Genomic DNA, 19,169 nt, shown 5'->3' on the forward strand with positions numbered 1-19,169 from the left:
AGCTACAAAATAGTGCATATCAACACAAAATCACAGATGATACTAAAAGAATTATAGCAGACATCAAATGTTTCTTTTTTTTGAAACTGAACTACTGTTGCCAATGTTAACAAACAGAAATGTCCTCTTTTGTTTGTGTTGAGGCTATTTTCAACACTAGTCGCTGAACATTGGTAGTTTGACTTGGGTACAGATCCCAATGGATGGGCTACTTGAATAGGTGTTTGCTTGGTTTTTCCCATGTATAACATGAACACAAGATACATTCCATTGGAAAGGTATCCCTGCCCTCAGGCAGATTGCCTTTGCATGCTGTGTTGTAATCAATCAAAATAATAAAATTTCTTCTGTAAAACCTTAAAACTGCTTAATTGTAGGTCTTATTAAAAAACACGTGCATCAGTAAAATTAAAATACCTACCCTTCCAAAATAAATGTTCTAAAAATAGATTTTTAAATTGTATTGGTATAATACTGTTGTTTCATGAAAGTAAAATGGTATATTCTCAATATAGAAACTGTAAAAATGATCATCTAGTATAAAATATATTTTATTAGCCCCATTATGACTATTAAAAGTATTCTTTTATATTAGAACTGAAATAGGTTGATCTGATAACCTTAGATATAAAGGATAATTTCTAAAATATTCAATGATTTAGAGAACTCCTGATAAAATAATTTATAATATTCTTTCACATGTTTTTGATAAATGTTCTACATGGGTTTAGTAAATATTCTGTAACTGAAATCCATTTATAATCAATTTGTCATAAAGCTTATAACAAAAATCTCAGAAAACTGATTTTAAAGGAGATTTAGTAGTAAGTACTAAAGTAAGAAGATTAAAAAAAATGCAACTACTTTTTGAAAAGACATATAGAGAGTACAATTGAATTAAATAAAAATTGTGATAGCATCACTTGTCATATTTTGTAGCAGCAGATATGATGTGATGTTATTTTAGTTAAGAGCAGTATTCAGTACATTCTTCTTTTGGGTGCAGAAATTAATGACTTTATTCTGTTACTAATTTCACAGCACAAGGTTCTTCTTGCTTTGATTTTTAAACATTGTCAATGGGACAAGCATGAATGGATATTATTGGTCTAATGATTTAAAATTCTACATATATCCTGCATATAGATAATTACAGATATAGTTGTAGTGATTGTTAAAAATGCTATATCTGACAAATGTCTAGTTATATTCAGTTTGCGTGTAGTCCAGGTATTCTGCAATTTACAATTCTGCATTTGCATTATCCAGATATATTCAGTCCAGGTGTATTCTTATTACATATAGTATTACTGAATAATGGCCTCTGATTCTTGTAAATCATTTGTATACATTCACCCTTTTAGCAGTGAGCTCTTAACATGATAATATGCCATTGAGTTATATCTGAACCTTCTCCTTTGTGTGATGTCATGAATTGAAGTTAACTTTTTGCTGGATTTTGTACAGTAGAGGCAGTATGGAATAAAGGATCTACTATTAGATGACTGTTAGAGAATTGAGTCATCATTCAATAATGAAATAGTACAATGTAATGTCCGAGATCCAGAATAATGGGGCTTCTTTGATTCCAGATTTTATATGATCAGTTTAAAATCTTCTAAAGTAACATGTAGATACTATTACAAAAAAGTGTTCTTTATTTAATATTCCTTTAAAAAAGAAATATTTTGCATAAAAGATTTTTTTTTTTTTTTTTTTTTTTTTTTCTGAATCACCATCATGGGAAATTAAAATGTAACTCAAGTCCAAAGTGGTAATATTTTCTGGATTTAAAACCATGCTACCAATATTTGCCGTTCCATGAATTGATTGATGATTGAGGCTTTGTCATTTCAATGTAAGGCTTCAATTGCATTATCTTCATTTAGTATTTTTTATCATATTCTTATAATCAGAAAATTTCACTTTTCGTTGTGATATCTGTAAATCTTTGGATTCTCAGCTTTCATCATCATTATCGGATTTGATTGCTGGCTTAAGAATTATAACCAAGCACTTTTTAAAATATCCGTCAATGCATCCTTATGTGATTTTACAATGCCTCATGTATCAGATTTTATATTAAAATACTTTTAGATTTCTTGGTTAGTCTTATGCTTTAGTATCAGCTTCTAAGGCAGGAATTCCAAACACTACATCCGCAGGACCATGGTGCCCGCCTATCATTTAACCCTTTGACGAGCAGTGGGATACCAGGTGTCCCACCTTTTTATCAGTTTTTATCTCCCAGATGAAAGCTGGAAAATTCCATTTAAAATACATACAATTATGCCTTTTAGTTCTCTAAATGTATAACAGATGGCAGCACTAGTATTCATTCATGGAAATAATGTAAAATAAAAATTCTTTGCAGGTCTAATTTTGAAGCAGTTTTTTTTTTTTTTTTTTTTAATTTATTTCTAATGCAATTTAAATCGTCTGAACAACTTTTGGTGTTATAATGAAATTTTTATGTGAAAGTTTCTTTTTCTAAAAAAATTATTATTTGAATTCATATATATTAATTAAAATGGATGAAATTAAAAGGTGGGACCATATATGTCCCACTGCGCATGTAGGAATTGCTGCTACTAGATGGCAGCACCACTCAAATATTTTTAAATTCAAGTATAATGTTCATTTTATATGTTGGTAATGCAAATTTATATCTTTTAATAAATTGCAATAATATTAAAACTTGAAAAATACTTAGTATTTTTGCCGAAAGAAATGAAAATATAACTCTGTAACATGAAATGTCATTGAATACTGAATGGATGTGTAAGTGTGATTTACCATAGAAAAATATCCCAAGCAGAGGAAAAGTGGATGAAATGTAAATCATGGCGGCCTTCTAAATAACTTCCTTTTCAAACCTGTAGCAAATAAAGTACTGAAGTGAAAATCTTCTCTGTTTCAAATCTATTATGAAATCATTAAAAAATGTCTAAAAAGTCATACAGAGAGAGATTTTTTTTAAATTATGTAATTTTTGTGAAAAAAATATTTTTTGTGAATATGATCAATATTTTCTAGATAATTATTCAAAAGCGTTTTTTATATCTTGCATTTTCATTTGGTTGCTAAAACTAGCACTTTAGATAAGCATGTTGGAATTTATGCTGTGGCAAAGATGCCATTTTACTGCTCTTAGGTGTGTGCACGGTAAGACAAGCGGTATCCCACCATGTCATGAATTACCTTAAAGGTGGACTTTTTTTTTTTTTTGCATGAAATAAAATTGTATTGGGGGCTAGTTATCTATGTGTAAAGTTATTTTTTCCCAAAAAATTTTTTTTATGCACCGAACCTCAAAGGGTTAACGTGTGCCTGCCGCTGTGCATTCGTAATAAAAATGTTTTAATTTTCAGTAATATTCTATGTGAAAGTTTTCTAATTTTTAATGAAATAGGAATTGTGCCCAACACAGATACCAGCACAAAGTGAAATGCGACCAATCTCTTTTTTTTTTTTTTTTTTTTTTTTTTTTTTTTAATATTTTTTATGTGTATGTATTATTAACTGTACCCAACTATAAATTACTTGAAAAAGTATATGGTGCCTGCCATCCAACACATATTCTAGAATATGCTCTTGGGGACAAAATGGTTGGGGACCTCTGTTCTAAGGAATTACTTTATATATGCGTTTCGATGGCAACAAAGTTCTGATATTCATTTTCTGATTGACTGATGTACATTTTCAGGGAAAGAAAAAAATAGAGACATCATTATATACTAAAACTATAATTTGAATAATATTAATAATAATAAATCAGAATAATAAACTCTGCATATCCGAAAGTTTAGGGAAGAGCACAATTTGTTATTAACTGAAGTTAATCAAAATTTAATTATTTTCCCTGCTGCTATACATACAAAAGAAAACCTATATGAGTGATAAACTACTTTAAACAGATATGTCTTGGGACTTAAGTTCAGATAGAAAAATGCTATCCCTCCACAAAAAATACTCAAGTGCTAAAAGTGCAGTCATGGCAAATTGATGTATTGTCAGTCTGATTTCCTAGACAGCTTATGTTTAAAAGTGAGACAGATTAATCTCAGTTAGTCCTGAGAGAAATCACTTCTACAGCACTCTTGTTTTTATTCTCCAGTTGTAGACTTTGTAAGAGGGAAAAATTCTTGAAAAAAGAGAAAAGAATTGTTAGTGATCTTAAATACTAAATGTGCAGATTTCAGACTTTGTACTGTGTACTTATCTCTTTGTTGCAAAGAACTGTTTTAGTTTGTGTCTTATTGTGTTGCTGAGGAAACTCAATTGAAAAGACTTTTTTTAAGGTGAATGAGTATAAGTTGTTATAGCTTTACATTAACATTTTATTAAATTTCTTGTCAGAAAATTCTCAGTGAAATTGAGCAGTATAAAATTTTGTAAAATGGTAAATTTTATTTCATTTTCTTCTTTTTTACCATTTATTTTTTTTTTTAGTACAGAACTTCTTTGTCATAATTTACTTTGTTTAAAAAGTATTCACCTGTTATGGGTAAGTAGAACTTCAGTTTATGCAATGTGCAGGTTTAACTAACTTTTGATAGAAGGTTTATATAAAAAGTCTGAGAGAAGATATTATATTCCTTCAAAGCATGGATGGAAAAGTAGTAATTTAAAATAATTATATCATAAGTATTGCTTGTTAAACTTGATTTTTATCAACTTAAAATTTCTTTAATACAATAATTAAGTCCGAAATCCAGACCTCAAAACCACCAACAATGTTTTCTTGGAGGCTTTATGCATGCGCATTTGATTCTCTCCTTGTGCATAATAAAGCATGTGGAGAGTCCTGACTCTTAATTTCACTTCAACACTAAATAAAATACCTTGTTATCTAAGAAACAATTATTTTAGCATAAATTTCTGCGATCAGTAATTTGGCTCCGTTGCTGCATCTCACACCGAAACATTCCACATAGATACATCATTGATCTGACGCCAACCTGGCGAATCATTATTTATTATACTTTCCTTTCCTCACCGCATGTTTATCAAAACATGACAACTTGAGTGATGACTCGTGTAGCGATGCCTAAACAATTTTTTATGTTAGTAATTGAATAATAAAGGAGTATGGTAACCTTTTATGTTGGCATTACACTTGGCGATGATTACAGATTTAAGTTAAATGTGCTAAAAAATGTTGACGAGGAAAAATTTACCAAAAAATTTTCTTTCCATATGCTAAAAATAGATTTTGTTGATACTCATCAATCCATAGATTACGTTTAGGGATATTTGAATTAAGAACTGATTTTTTATTCACATAACATAAACCCAGAACCAGTGCCAGGGCCAAGTCGCAGAATTTAGGACTCGCAGAGACTGTACCAGGCGGTAAGATAACTAGCGTGGGTGCTCAATAAGGCTTAAGTATATATGGGAGTTTATTTATTCAGAACTCTCATAAGCAGGGGGAGAGAGCAGGAATCAAATTTATAATTCTGATGCTTAAAGAATCGATCATATCTTTAAAATGTAGTAAAACTTGCTTTTTTCACCGAAAAATTTTTAATTAGATTTAAATTTTAATATCACTATTGGATATTATATTACAGATAGTTAGAACAGATTGTTCGTGAATTGTCAGTATATATTGTTAGGATAGTTAGATTGATAGTTCGTGTATTGTCAGTATCACAGATAGTTAGAATTCTGTTCTAAAATATTCAGAATCTCTCTGTGTATATTTTAACCATTCCTGTAAAATTCAAAAAATCAAACTTTTCAGAATTATATCAAACTTGTGATTTTTTTTTTTTTTACACTTTTTTATTAAAATATATGTGTGTATAGTTTTTCTGTTTTACACATTTTTTTTTATGCAGTAAAACATTCTTATTTTAGTTATCCTGCATTACTGGTAGTTCCTCAGTCTGTAAGTGATGAAAGTATTAGAAAAATTTGTCGATGCCATAGGCATGGAAGGTTAGTTTATATTTGTAATTATTCAAAAGCTGTGTATGTAATTTTCTATGAAATATTTTCATTATTAATAAATGCTGCAAGTAAAGTCTGTATGAAAATTGATTGAAATATCAATACTAATATTTTTATTGCATATTGTTTAACAAATTAAGTGTATTACCTGTGATGTAACATGTGATTTTGCTGCATCATTTTTCTCATTTTTATATGTTAAGTACTTAACATTACAAACACATAATGTGTAAATTTGATATGTTACCTTCCATTTTATAAAATGTGTTATGCAATAGTACATAAATGTTGATTTTGTATCTGTATGCATATTACAAGTAGATTCGTTATTAATGGCTCATTTGCATTATTTCTATTGCTTAGTTAATTATATCAAGAACTTATAAGTCAGTTTAGCCTTTCTTTAAATTTTGCATTAGTAATCATGCTATTTTTATTCACAATTTATGTATTTGATGTACTGAAACCTATTCTAGGTTCCCAGTTATAACATGGAGACATCCTCGCACAAAAGCATTACTTCTACGAGCCAGTAGTTTTCATGGAAAGGGTGTCATTGGAATGTTAAAAGGGCATCCATCATCTACTAGTATGTAATAATTCTTATAAGAGAATGGAAAATATGTGTTTATATTTTAAAATTAATCATAGCAAATACTTAGTTTTTTCATGATAAGTTTAGATTAAACTATTACTGTTATTCATCATAAGTTCACATAACTGAAATTTGCTTCACTTTATTAAATTCTGTTTAGATGGATATTTTTAATGCTCGATGAATGTAAAAAAAAAAGTGTTGTGAGAATGTTTCAAGAAAATTTTGTGATTTATTTTTATTCATCTTCATTACAATCTTACCAGGTACATCAAGTGAAACTTCTGTGCATTTAGAACAAGAAAAATTTATGTGTGCAGTTGTGAATTCTACTCCATCATCTACTATGCGACCAGCATGCAGTAGTGATATGCATGATTCAACACTAAGTATAACCTCTCTTGTTATGGGTGTTGGTGGTCTGGATAACTTTCCTACTTTGACACCAGAAATTGCACGGAGGACTAATCCATTGCAAAAAGCTGTGAATAGTCTTAGATCATCAGGTGGAAAAGGAGGAAGACGTAAGCAAATTTAAATTCGTTAATACTAATAAAAGCATATTGCTTAATGACAAATATATATTATAAATATTATTATATTATTCAACTCTCTTACATTATTGGGTGAAAAAGGCTTTCATAAGTAACATTGTTTTATCATCTTATAATGTTTGCTATATGTACATTAATTTTATACCTGTAGTATGCATTAATTGTGAAAGATATCACTTTCACTTTTGAAGCTTCATTTCAAATAAAAATGGTGTATTTGATTACAGGTGTTAGTACCAACAAAATGGATTTTCGAATGAACAGAGGTGCTTCGAACTTCCCTGAGCTAAGGTGGGGAAGCTTAAAAGAGAGGAGGCAAGGTTCTACTACAAGCCTAGGTTCCGAATTCAGCCTTAGGGCTGGAGGAAGGTTGTCTGATATTCCTGATATATTAGATGCTACAACTCACACTCTACATAGAGTAGCTCTTTATGTTTTTGGAGAGAAGGCTCAAATAAAGGTTGTATTTGTAGTGGTTTTTTGGGGGGGTCTTAAATGTGCTAGAAAATTAGAAGTGGGATTTATTTTGAATTTTCTTGAATTCAGATCTTTAAAAGTTGTTGAGTTTCTTAAATAAATAGCTCGGTTTCTATATACGAGGGTTGGAACTTTAATAGTGGCAACACAGCTGAAAAAACACTATGCAACAAAACGAAAGAATAATGCATGTACCACACGTGAACTACATACCTACCTTACCTCTTAGCAAAAAGACTCGTCCTGCTTACGTCACGCGCATGTGGAGTGACGTGAAGCACGGATCCTTGTATTAGCCCACTGTCTAAAGTAAGTGTTGTCAGGATGTTTTCAAAACAAGAACAAAGATGTTGGATAAAAATTGAATGTGCCAGAGGTCGTACAGCACGACAGTGTCATCAAGGGCTTCAAGAGGCTTGCGGGGAATCTGCAATGCCTTACAGAACCGTAGCAAGATGGGTGAAAGCATTCAATGAAGGACGCCAAAACGTGGCAGACATGCTGCGGCGAGGTCGTCCGAGTGTCAGCGATGCAGACGTGCAAGCTGCTGCCGCACTAATGGACAGTGATCGCCGCCAAATGATTCGTCAGCTGGCCGGACAAACAGGATTACCGCATACGACTGTGCTGCACATTCTGAAGGAACGCTTGTACATGAGAAAAATTGCTTCACGATGGGTTCCACATCAATTGACGGAAATGCAGAAATGGCTATGATACGATGCTGCTCAAACCCACCTGGAGCTCTACGAGCGCGAAGGAGATGCTTTTTTACGGCCTATCATTACGCTGGATGAGACTTGGGCCCGATCGTACCAGCCAGAACTGAAATGCCAATCAGACGAATGGCGTCATCATGGGTCACCACAACGTTCGAAATTTCGTCAGAACCCCAGCAATGTGAAAGTTATGGTGATTTTCGTGTACGACTGTGATGGTGTCATCCTAACACATACCATTCCTCCACAGCAAACCGTCGCTGTGCAGTATTACTGCTCATTTTTGGAGCACAATCTCCGAAAAAAAAACGGCGACACTTTCTGCAGAACGCTCCTCTCATTTTGCATGGCAATGCTCGGCCGCATGCAGCGCAAGCTGTGACTGATTTGTTCAAGCAATGGGGCTGGGAAGTGCTTTACCATCCACCATACTCCCCAGATCTAAGCCCTTGTGACTATGACTTAATTCCTAAGATGAAGGAACCACTTCGTGGCGCTCGCTTCCAAACTGTTCCTGAGATTCTTGCGGCAGTAGACCGGTCCATTCAAACTATCAACAAAACAGGCGCTGCTACAGGTATTCTGCGACTTCCACATCGTTGGAAACGGGTTGTACACAATGCTGGCGACTATATTGAAGGACTGTAAAACATGGTGACATGAATCACTTTTGTATTCCTTATAAATAAATAGTTGCCACTATTAAAGTTCCAACCCTCGTACAATAATAACAGTAAGAAACAAAAATCTTGCATTATATATTAGTAACATTTTTTAATTAAAGCAAAATTTTAATCTCCATGTAATGAAAAATTTTAAGAATGCAATTTTTAAAAAATCTGTTAAGAAGACATTATTAAGGGGACACAAATAAAATTTGGCAAATAAAGTACACAGTTAAAACTCCTGAATCTTGATATTTATTTTCTCAACACAATTTAAAGAAAAGAATTGCATTTTAGTAACAATTTTATTTTGTATACAATTTTTTATTTATTTTTTGATCAAAACAAGTACAGTCAAAAGTCTTTAATTCGGACGACCATAATCCGGAATGATCTATTATCCGGACCTCAAAGCTGCAAACTTTCTGTGCATGCGTTAACGCATGCGCAGAAACGTTAGACGTGGGAGAACGTTGCGGCACGCAATGAACTGGAAGTTGATCTGTCAGCACTATCCTTATCTTCAGGGCAGATGTTTTTATTTTACTCAGCTTATAATTCCTTACTAAATGTAGTATTTCATCTCGATGTATTCCGTCTTTGATATGATTTGAATCAAATTTCTCGTCATTAGAAATATCACGAGTACACATCAAATAGTTTTCTGGTTGCAATTTTCTAATTTCGACTATGCGTAGTGTATGCTTTACGCATGCGCGCATTGAAAGAAATGTTTAATAAAGTAAACAAATAAATATTAAGCTTTTTTTTTTTTTTTTTTTTTTTTTTTTTTGTAAATTTTGATATCCTTTAGATCATAATTTCATAATTGCTCTTTATTTCATAAATTAAGATTTCATATTTTTAATTTTATAATTGCTGCATGCCATTTTACCAGATTTAAACTGATGATCTATAATCCGGAAAAACTGATGATCCGGAATCGCTGAAGTCCCGATGAGTCCGGATTAAAGACTTTTGACTGTATAGAGGATGAGAATTATTTTAGGATTTGACATAGATAAACACTAAACATAGGAAAATTCCATTCAATAATTTTCCTAATTCAATTGAAGGCAATACGGGTCCCCCTTCATCAGGAGCAAAAAATTCTGCAAAAGTGAGAAAGCGAATGTTGATCATATTTATACCCTACAGGCGACCAATGGAAGAGCCGATAGTGCCATCTGTCAGCAGAAATAGTGATGAAAAATGAAGGGTTAAGTTGGTAGAATTTTAAAGGCATTAGGCTAGACTGGATTGGAATTAAAATCATTGACTAAGCAGCATAAGAAGGAAGTAATTAACAGAACTAAGTAGTTTGTATGAGAGGTGTTGTACATTGTTTTGTGTAAATATTGTAATATTCATGTAATGCTGAGTCTTCGTAAAAACAAGTATTAAGAATCAGATTTATTAAGTTATGATGAAGCATACTGTAATAATCATTTAAATTAGAAAAGTGAACCCATTCCAGGCCCACGGGAAATTAAATGACAGATGCAGTTGTCAGTGGTTTTCATTTTAAAAGTCTGCCAGAATGAAAAAAGAAGATTTTATTATGGACGTGGTAATCATCTCTTTAAAGACCAATATGCCATTGTTTAATCCATAAATGAAATCACTCAACTGTGAATGAATATTTTATAAAATATCTTCCTGCTTCAGATGTATGACGTTCTACATATTTCAAGAAAGCAGTAAAAAATCAAGTGAAAGATATATCAGAAGTTTCCAATTTATTATTATTGTTGTTGTTACAACAGTTTATTTGACTACTGAGACAAGGATTTGCTTTTCAAATTTTTTACTTATTTGGCACATGAATGCAAAGTTTTCATTTGTGAATTTTTATTTTACAAAAGTTCCATTTTTTAACGAGAAAATTATTTAAATTCTTATTTTTATTTAAAATCGAAGTTAAATCTATTTAAGTTAGTTTCTGCATTTTCTTACTATTCTAAAAATGTATTTTGTAACATACCCTAAAAAAACTTATGAACTTTGTGTATGTGTGCATAAATATCTAATTTAATAATAAATTAATACTTTTAGGGTATCAAGGCAGAATCGTTTCCAAATTGTGATTTCATACCTGTTGAATTTCCTGAGGTTAGGCATGTGAAAGCCAGTTTTAAGAAACTTCTACGAGCTTGTGTTCCAAGTGCACCAGTAACTGATCCAGATCAGTTGTTTCTAAGGGCAGTTGAAAATTCTGAATGGTTAAATCAGGTGTGTGTCATAATAATAATTAAAAGTTATTGTAAATGCCCAAGATTCTAATAAGATAACTATTTAATATATGTATATGTTTAGCTTCAAGGTATTCTTCAATTATCTGGTGCTATTGTTGATTTAATGGATGTACAAGGATCTTCTGTTATGATCTGTTTAGAAGATGGTTGGGATGTTACAACTCAGGTATTAATTTCTTACCAATTCTTTTAACATATTTCATCAATTTGATGTGCAGTAAATTTTTATTTTAAAATTTCAGTAAATTTAAACTAAAGTAGGAATTTTGAAAACCTGAATTAGGGCATAATTTCTGAAATGAATTTCTGAAATCTTATACTTGAATATTTTGCCGATTTTTACTGGTTCAGATTAATGTAGAAATAGACTAAGATATGAGTATAAAACTAATTGTGCATGTATTAACTGCTGCAAAATTACACTTATTTTAGTACATTTATTAAAAGTGAAAATGTATAAAATAATGTTAAGAGTGTAAAGAATTTATTGCCTTTAATATGCTTAAAACTTTTTGCTTGAAAAATTTCCATTCTTTTTAATTGTAAATAATTATTGTAAATTGTTATTTGAATTTGTCATAGCTGTTGTTCAAGTTTGAATTTAAACTAAATAAAATGTAGGTAAAAATATTGCTTGCATATTTATAGTTGAAGTACCTCGGGACTTATGTGCACAAAAGCAAAAATTGCATTAAACTGATATTTGTGTTATATGTGGATATATATATATCTCTCTCCCTATAAAATAGGAAGAAATATTGTAGCGAGCTTGCTAAAAAGTTACCAGGAGCTGTAGCTCCATGAAATTGTTCAACACAGTATTTCTAAAATAGTAACATAGAAGTAATTTTTAAAAAAATATTAACATGAAAAAGTGAAAAAACAGCTTACACGCAAAATAAAACTCTTACGTCACATTGCTTGTTAGCTTTTCAATTTCTATTTTGATTTTATCTCTCCCTATATATATATAAGTAGCAAGACAATATGAATTAGAAAGACCTCAGTGGTCAAGAATTTTGCACAGAGCTGCAAAAGTTTTTAAAAATTTTATATGTAAGAGAAATGTTAAAAGGCTAATGCTAAAAAATACATTTGATACTATAGTTCCTTAGCAAAAATGTAAAATCATATAACAACTAGAAACAATGTTAAAGTAGCAAAAGCTATCTTGTAAAAACTAAATGTAAAAATTACAAATCGAGATGACTTGAAAATTAAAAAGGGAGAGGAAAAATTAAGAAATTTAAATGCACAAGCAATTTTAAAAAAAACCTTGTAAAACTTGTAAAAATTAAAATACATTTCAAATACACAGTAAATATGTACAAAAAATTGCAATAAATGGTAAATAGCTCAACTCGAGGTTTGAGTCAGATTTATCAAGGGAAAAACAGCTCAAAACTCGAATCAAGTTAATACCTATAGCGCGTTTTGTCAAACAATTATAATTCAGACTATAAACATAATTTCACTAATAGAATAATCCAACTTATTAATCTAAAAAAGTTAAGTTTCAATTATATTGCTCCTTTTCCCGATGCACGTAATTTAACTGTAAAACTTACTAAATAACAAAAAAGCCTAGTTTGGCAAATGTACAATTAAAATACAATAGCTAAAAAGCTATTGATTGTAAATTAAATTGTAAATGTAAAATTTACTATTAAACAAGAAAAAACTATACAAGATAGCCTAGTTAGGCAAATGTACATTTAAAATCAGGGTTCGTACGGTCCCTAAGAGTCCTTAAAAGTCCTTAGATTTTTTGGAATCGATTTTTGGTCCTTAAAAGTCCTTAATTTTCGCCAAACTAGCAGAAGGTACTTAATTTTAATCATTTGAAATTTCTGTCTGTTTTTACAACTGCCATTTTGAGTGTGAATTAGCATTTTAGAGGAATATTTTTAGAGATTTACTGACATATATGGTTATCTTTTGAATAGGTTCATGGATTATAATTTGTTTCTATTTCTAATGTAAATGATGGGATACTCCAGTTTCTAAGCAAGAAGTGAAACACAAGCATTTCGAAATTCATTTTTTCTAATAAAGAGCTCTTAAACAACTTTTTGCTTTTGGGGATGTGAATTCTTTTATTAAACAGTTCTAAATTTGGGGACTTATCAACATTTTGGCAATTTTAAGATCAGTTTCTATAGAAAAATTTTAATTCCGAGATCTGAGAATTTTTCGACGATTTTTTTTAAAGCATCGTAACATTGATAAATTTCATTAAAATAATGGTAATATATTGAAATTATATTTAAAAATTACATTAAAATAAAATATTTTTAATTTTCGCTGTCGTATAATAAAGTTTCATTTTGGCAACTTATTATACAATATTTTGAATCTGAAAAATAAACAAGGTATAATGCTCTAAAGCACAGTTTACGAAACAGCCATTAGTAAAAACAAAATTAGCTATGTAAATAATTAAAAATGTCTTCTTTTTAATTTTTTCATAGTAAGAGTTTTTCTCGTGTAATTGTCTCAGTATATGCATCTGTTTTCTCTATAAAATTAATTTTACACCTTTTCCCTCCTTTTTTTCCAAAATATTTTTGTCTTTTTGCTGTTACAGAATTGGTACGGATAATTTTTCTTTAGTATTTTAGACATTGTAGCTTGGAAGGTTTAGAAGGATTTGAAGGCAAGATTTATAGACCTGCTATTCTAGAAGATTCGGCAAAATGAAAAATGTCTCCATGGTATCAACACGTAATGGATGTATTTTACAGAAACTTTGCAATGAATTTCTTATTCTTTGGAGAATGCCTGGAAGAACAATGAAAACATAATATTTGAATGTTTTACTTCTGATACTAGAATCTTTTAACATGTTTATCTTCCCTTTATTTTCTCTACTTTTCACTAGACTCAAGTATGGAAAATATCAAAAATGCTTCTAATCTTATCACATGGTCAGGCATTATAGAAAGAAATTTTTTTATTAATAAAGAAATTGAAAACTTACAATTTAAAAGATTCATCTAATTTGTCCTAATGCATCATACACATAGTTGGCACTAGGCATTTTCCCACCTGATGCAATCTCTGTGGATCCTAAATTCTGCTACCTAGTGCCTTTCTAAATTTTGCTTCCAATGCCTGCTCCAAATTCTAAAAGTTTTGCCATTTCTAGATTTTGTTGTTTGGTGTGTCACTAAATTCTAACTATTCTGCCACATCAGATCTGTAACCGGCCTTTACATATATATATTTCATATTTCTTATAAATGTTAATATTACTAAAGAAATAAGATTAGCCGCATTTTCTATAAATTCTAAATGCATTTAGTGTTTTTTTAGAATAACAGAAATGCTTAATTAAATCCAAAAATTCTAAAATGAAAAAGAAATGTGTTGAAGAAGAAAGAAACTGAATACATAAAGAAAATTATTCTTCAAATGTGCAGTTATTATTATTATTATGTAAATTACCCAATTGTTTATGATTTCAGCATTTACTCTAATTTTCCATGCCTATTTCCTCATATGATAGAGTTACTGAGCCAGATTAAATTAAAATTAAATTGTGTAATCTTTGACCACTACTCCACATTTTTAGTTTGAATTTGACTGTTCTTGTTTAATTACGTCGCCGTGAGCTGTAATTGATTTTGTTAGCATCATAACATGCCTTTATGTTTTAAGTTCTTTTTAAATAAGAGGTTTATGTAAACCTTTACGTGACTTTGTAGTTACTTTTAGACATAGTGATAATTTGTTTCATGTCTATCAGAGGTTTTGGACTATTTAACTTTTACCAGATCAAGTAAACCCTCATAGGTACATTATGGAGAGGTTGACAAGTTAGGAGATAAAGCACGCAGAAATTAGCGAGAGCATTGGTTTGCATATTAAGACAAATCTCTAATTGTTAGAAAAGATGCTTAAAGACAAAGAAATCGATATAAACTAGCCAAAATGTTTTGGAAGGCTTCAGATTAAAATGACAGATAAATATTTTGTTGAGTGGTGTTGTTATAAAACATAAATGTTTTGTAGCTTTTAAAGTGTAATTATCGTAATATCGTTTAAGAATCTGTGTCATAAATTACATGTATTTTAAACTGTGAAGTTTTATTAGATTTTGAATTTAATAGGGCTAAACAAAAATTTTTAAAAAATAAAATTTAATAGTGGCCATGTAAATCCATAGCAACTAAGGTTATCAAACTACCTAATTTAATTATTTATAACTAACTGCTTATCCTTAAAAATTATCTCTACATATTAAAGTGAGTTATTGCCTTTCATTAATACTCACTGTGGTCACAAGATAGAATACAAAAATTTGAAAATTCAAGTAAAACTTATTCTTTGCATCTAGTGAGACTTAAAATAATACAAAATAACTTACCACTTCTGGTGCTTTAATGGATTATTGGAACCTTATGGTATATTAACTAGGTTACAACCCCTGGAACTCTACACGAATCTATGACACTAACTGCATCAAACAAAGCCTAATTAACTTTCAACACTTGCCAACCATGCCTACATCAGGCCTTTCAGGTTTGTTCTAATGAGGAGGTCTCTCTCTAAACAAGCAGCAGTGGTGACAACATTCAATCTTTTTGTTATGAATCATGCTGATTATGATCTTCTCATTTTAACCTATGCCGTTTGACATAAAATCTACCTGATATTTACTAAACCTCTAGACTGACCAAGTATGTGACAAAATGAGACATTAAAAAAAATCAGCATAATGCTAAATGTTAGTAAAACGTAAATGCCACATATCTTCTTTCAAATATGTCCAAATATTATAAGTGTAAAATATTTAATGCTACTTTATAAATTAACTAAAGTTTGTTTCATTCTCAATCTTTTTAATAATTATGTTAATTAATTCATGTGTAGTAATAATGGATCTATTTTATTTTTAGGATGGTATTACAAAAGTAAAATTCAGGCATAGATAAAATCAGCATAATGCTAAATGTTAGTAAAACGTAAATGCCACATATCTTCTTTCAAATATGTCCAAATATTATAAGTGTAAAATATTTAATGCTACTTTATAAATTAACTAAAGTTTGTTTCATTCTCAATCTTTTTAATAATTATGTTAATTAATTCATGTGTAGTAATAATGGATCTATTTTATTTTTAGGATGGTATTACAAAAGTAAAATTCAGGCATAGATAATATTTTTAATTGAATTTATTCAGTTAGCATTTGCTCATAGGTCCTTAATTTTTTTTCATTAATGGTCCTTAAAAGTACTTAATTTCTGTGTGCAGAAATGTGTATGAACCCTGAAAATAAATAGCTAAAAAGCTTTTAGTCCAAAAATTGGACAGTTTTAAGGGATATCTCTCTAGCCTGAAAATTATAAACTTTTTAAGGAGAAGAATCAAAAGAAATGTAAAAAATCACACTGAAATGGGTTTTGCGAAGACCAAAGAAGAATACAAAAAAGGACAAAAGATAATTACGTCCAGCACTGTAGTCTGTTCAACTTAAAAATCATCAAAATTGCTGCAAAGGGTTGCCGCAAAACGAAGCATTCTAGAGAAGTGTTACCAGAAAAGTAAGGCAGTTAAGTTTCTCCCAATACAGTGAAGCTTCGCAGAAGGGGAAAACTGACGTAAAGAAGCAATAGCCATTGGTAAACAACGGCCAAAGGGAGAAAAAACTTGTATTTTTTGGATGGGGATGTAAGAAGGTGAATGATGCTGGCTATTTTTAACAAGATGGTGTCTTGTTTAAACTGTGAAGCTTAAATCAAAATGGCTAACTTCTAAGAGAGTGCTTATCTGGCCAAAAGGAGTTGAAATTGGAAAAATTAGCAATTTGTTAATAAAAAACTCTTAATTGATGGCGCTAGAGGGCGAACAAGCGTTTTGAAATGAAAATAGCCCTTAAATTAATAAAAGAATAGGTATGGCCAGAAAATAGCAATATTAAGTAATAAATTTAATTTTAACTGAATATCTGTGCCAATTAAGAAAAAAAATTGAGGCAGTAGAAGAAAACTATGTTACATTTTTACATTAGATCGATTGAATTAACCATCCATCACTTACCTTCCCTTGGGATTTAAGTAAAAATTTCATTATCTAATTCAAATAATTTAAAATAATATGTAAATGCCAGCTTTTAAAAAAAAATTTTAATGATAGCTTTTGGAATAAGATTACTTTGTTAAGATTTTAATGAAGTAGAGTATTTCTTCTTGAAGGAGGTCTGTGTTATTAGAGCTTCTTTTAATTCTAAGAAGTTGTACATTAATGGTATTGATAATGACTTTTTTAGAAAGTATCTTTCGTCTTTAAGTATCTTTCATTCTTTTTTGTGTTCTTTGGTCTTTGCAAGACCCATTTCATTGTGATTTTTTATGTTTCTTTTGATTCTTCTCCTTAAGAAGTTTATAATTTTCAGGCTAGAGAGATATCCTTTAAAACTGTGTAATTTTTTGGACTAATAGCTTTTTAGCTATTTATTTTAATTGTACATTTGCCTAGAATAGTAAATTTTACATTTACGATTTAATTTACAGTTTGTCAATAGCTTTTTAGCTATTTTATTTTAATTGTACATTTGCCTAACTAGGTTTTCTTGTAAAACTTTTTCTTGTCAATTAGTAAGTTTTACATTTAAATTACGGCGCGTCGAGCAAAGGAGCGATATAATTGAGACTTACTTAACTTTTTTAGATTCATAAGTTGGATTATTCTATTAGAGAAATTACGTTTATAGTCTCAGTTATTATCGTTTGACAAAATGCGCTATAGATATTAGCTTGATTCGAGTTTTGAGCTGCTTTTCCCTTCATAAATCCGGCTCAAACCTCGAGTTGCGCTATTTACCATTTATTGCAATTTACTGTGTATTGGAAATTTATTTTAACTTTTACAAGGGTTTTTTTTTAATTGTTTGTGTGTTTAAATTTCTTAATTTTTTCTTCCCCTTTTTAATTTTGAAGTCATCTCGATTTGTAATTTTTACATTATTTGTTGCATGATTTTACATTGTGCTAAAGAACTATAGTATCAAATGTATTTTTTAGCATTAGCCTTTTAACATTCCTCTTACATATGAATATATATATATATATATATATTCACATTTAATTAATAAGTTTTGCAAATTAAGGCATTACTAATATTAAACAAAATAAAATTAAAATATATTATACATTTTTAAATAAAGTAGTGCAAAATATACCCAACATCATTGTATAGTCTTCCCATCTCTTACATATATAAAAATTAAGGATTCTGATATTTTAGCCTAATCATCAGCTGAAAACAAATCAATAAGAAATGCTGTTCAGAATTTAGTGTATTGTTTCAAAGGTGATAATTGGTTGATCTGACTTTGGGATATGAGTAAAACAGCATTTAATATAAAAATATATTTTATTTCATACACAGAAACAAGATTCGTACTGGGAGCATACTATAGCAGTTGTTGCTACTCATGATCTTTTTTCTTATTTGCATTTTCTTATTCTTATTTTTTACATTTTAACAACATTTATAGGTGAAATTTTGCTTACCTTTCTTGATGAATATCCACAGGAACGCTTGGAATTCCTTTTCATTTTTATCACACAGAAGCTTTATTTACAGCTGTGTACAACAATTGTATGCTTACATGAGAACGTTCATCATGTTTCTCTGGTTGCCACTACATCTATATCAAAAATCCGCAATGCGGTAAGAAAAATATAACAAGCTAAAAGTAAAAAAGCTGTGCCCTCTCGGGGCTAGCTACATAAACTGTAAGATCCTCCCCCTCAATAAACTCTTGGTTCATCAAAGGATTGGATTCTGAAGTTATTGTAAATACTAAATGTTTTCAATTTTCTACAAGTTAAAATGTTCATAGATGCAGTGTTCGCAATTTAAGTTCACTGTATTCTGTTCAAAGATTTCAAGTCATTTCTAATGGGTATAATAACTGCACAGGACGACAAAAATGA

The 19,169-nt window shown here is 30.2% G+C and overlaps 1 protein-coding gene across 3 annotated transcripts in view; it reads left to right on the top strand.

Annotated features, from left to right (window-relative positions):
* Nucleotides 1-19,169, top strand: part of Sbf (SET domain binding factor) — a 320,087-nt gene that overhangs the window by 239,537 nt on the left and 61,381 nt on the right. For all 3 annotated transcript variants that reach the window (XM_085822442.1, XM_085822443.1, XM_085822441.1), the window contains exons 27-32: nt 5,866-5,946; nt 6,435-6,547; nt 6,820-7,077; nt 7,335-7,567; nt 11,024-11,200; nt 11,285-11,389. In XM_085822442.1, the coding sequence (XP_085678568.1) occupies nt 5,866-5,946; nt 6,435-6,547; nt 6,820-7,077; nt 7,335-7,567; nt 11,024-11,200; nt 11,285-11,389 (967 nt within the window). The remainder of the gene's footprint in view (nt 1-5,865; nt 5,947-6,434; nt 6,548-6,819; nt 7,078-7,334; nt 7,568-11,023; nt 11,201-11,284; nt 11,390-19,169) is intronic.

The sequence above is a fragment of the Stegodyphus dumicola genome, chromosome 8 (assembly GCF_044657685.1).
Source record: "Stegodyphus dumicola isolate Sdum_Otavi_A_Nest chromosome 8, ASM4465768v1".
Classification (NCBI taxonomy): Eukaryota; Metazoa; Arthropoda; class Arachnida; order Araneae; family Eresidae; genus Stegodyphus; species Stegodyphus dumicola.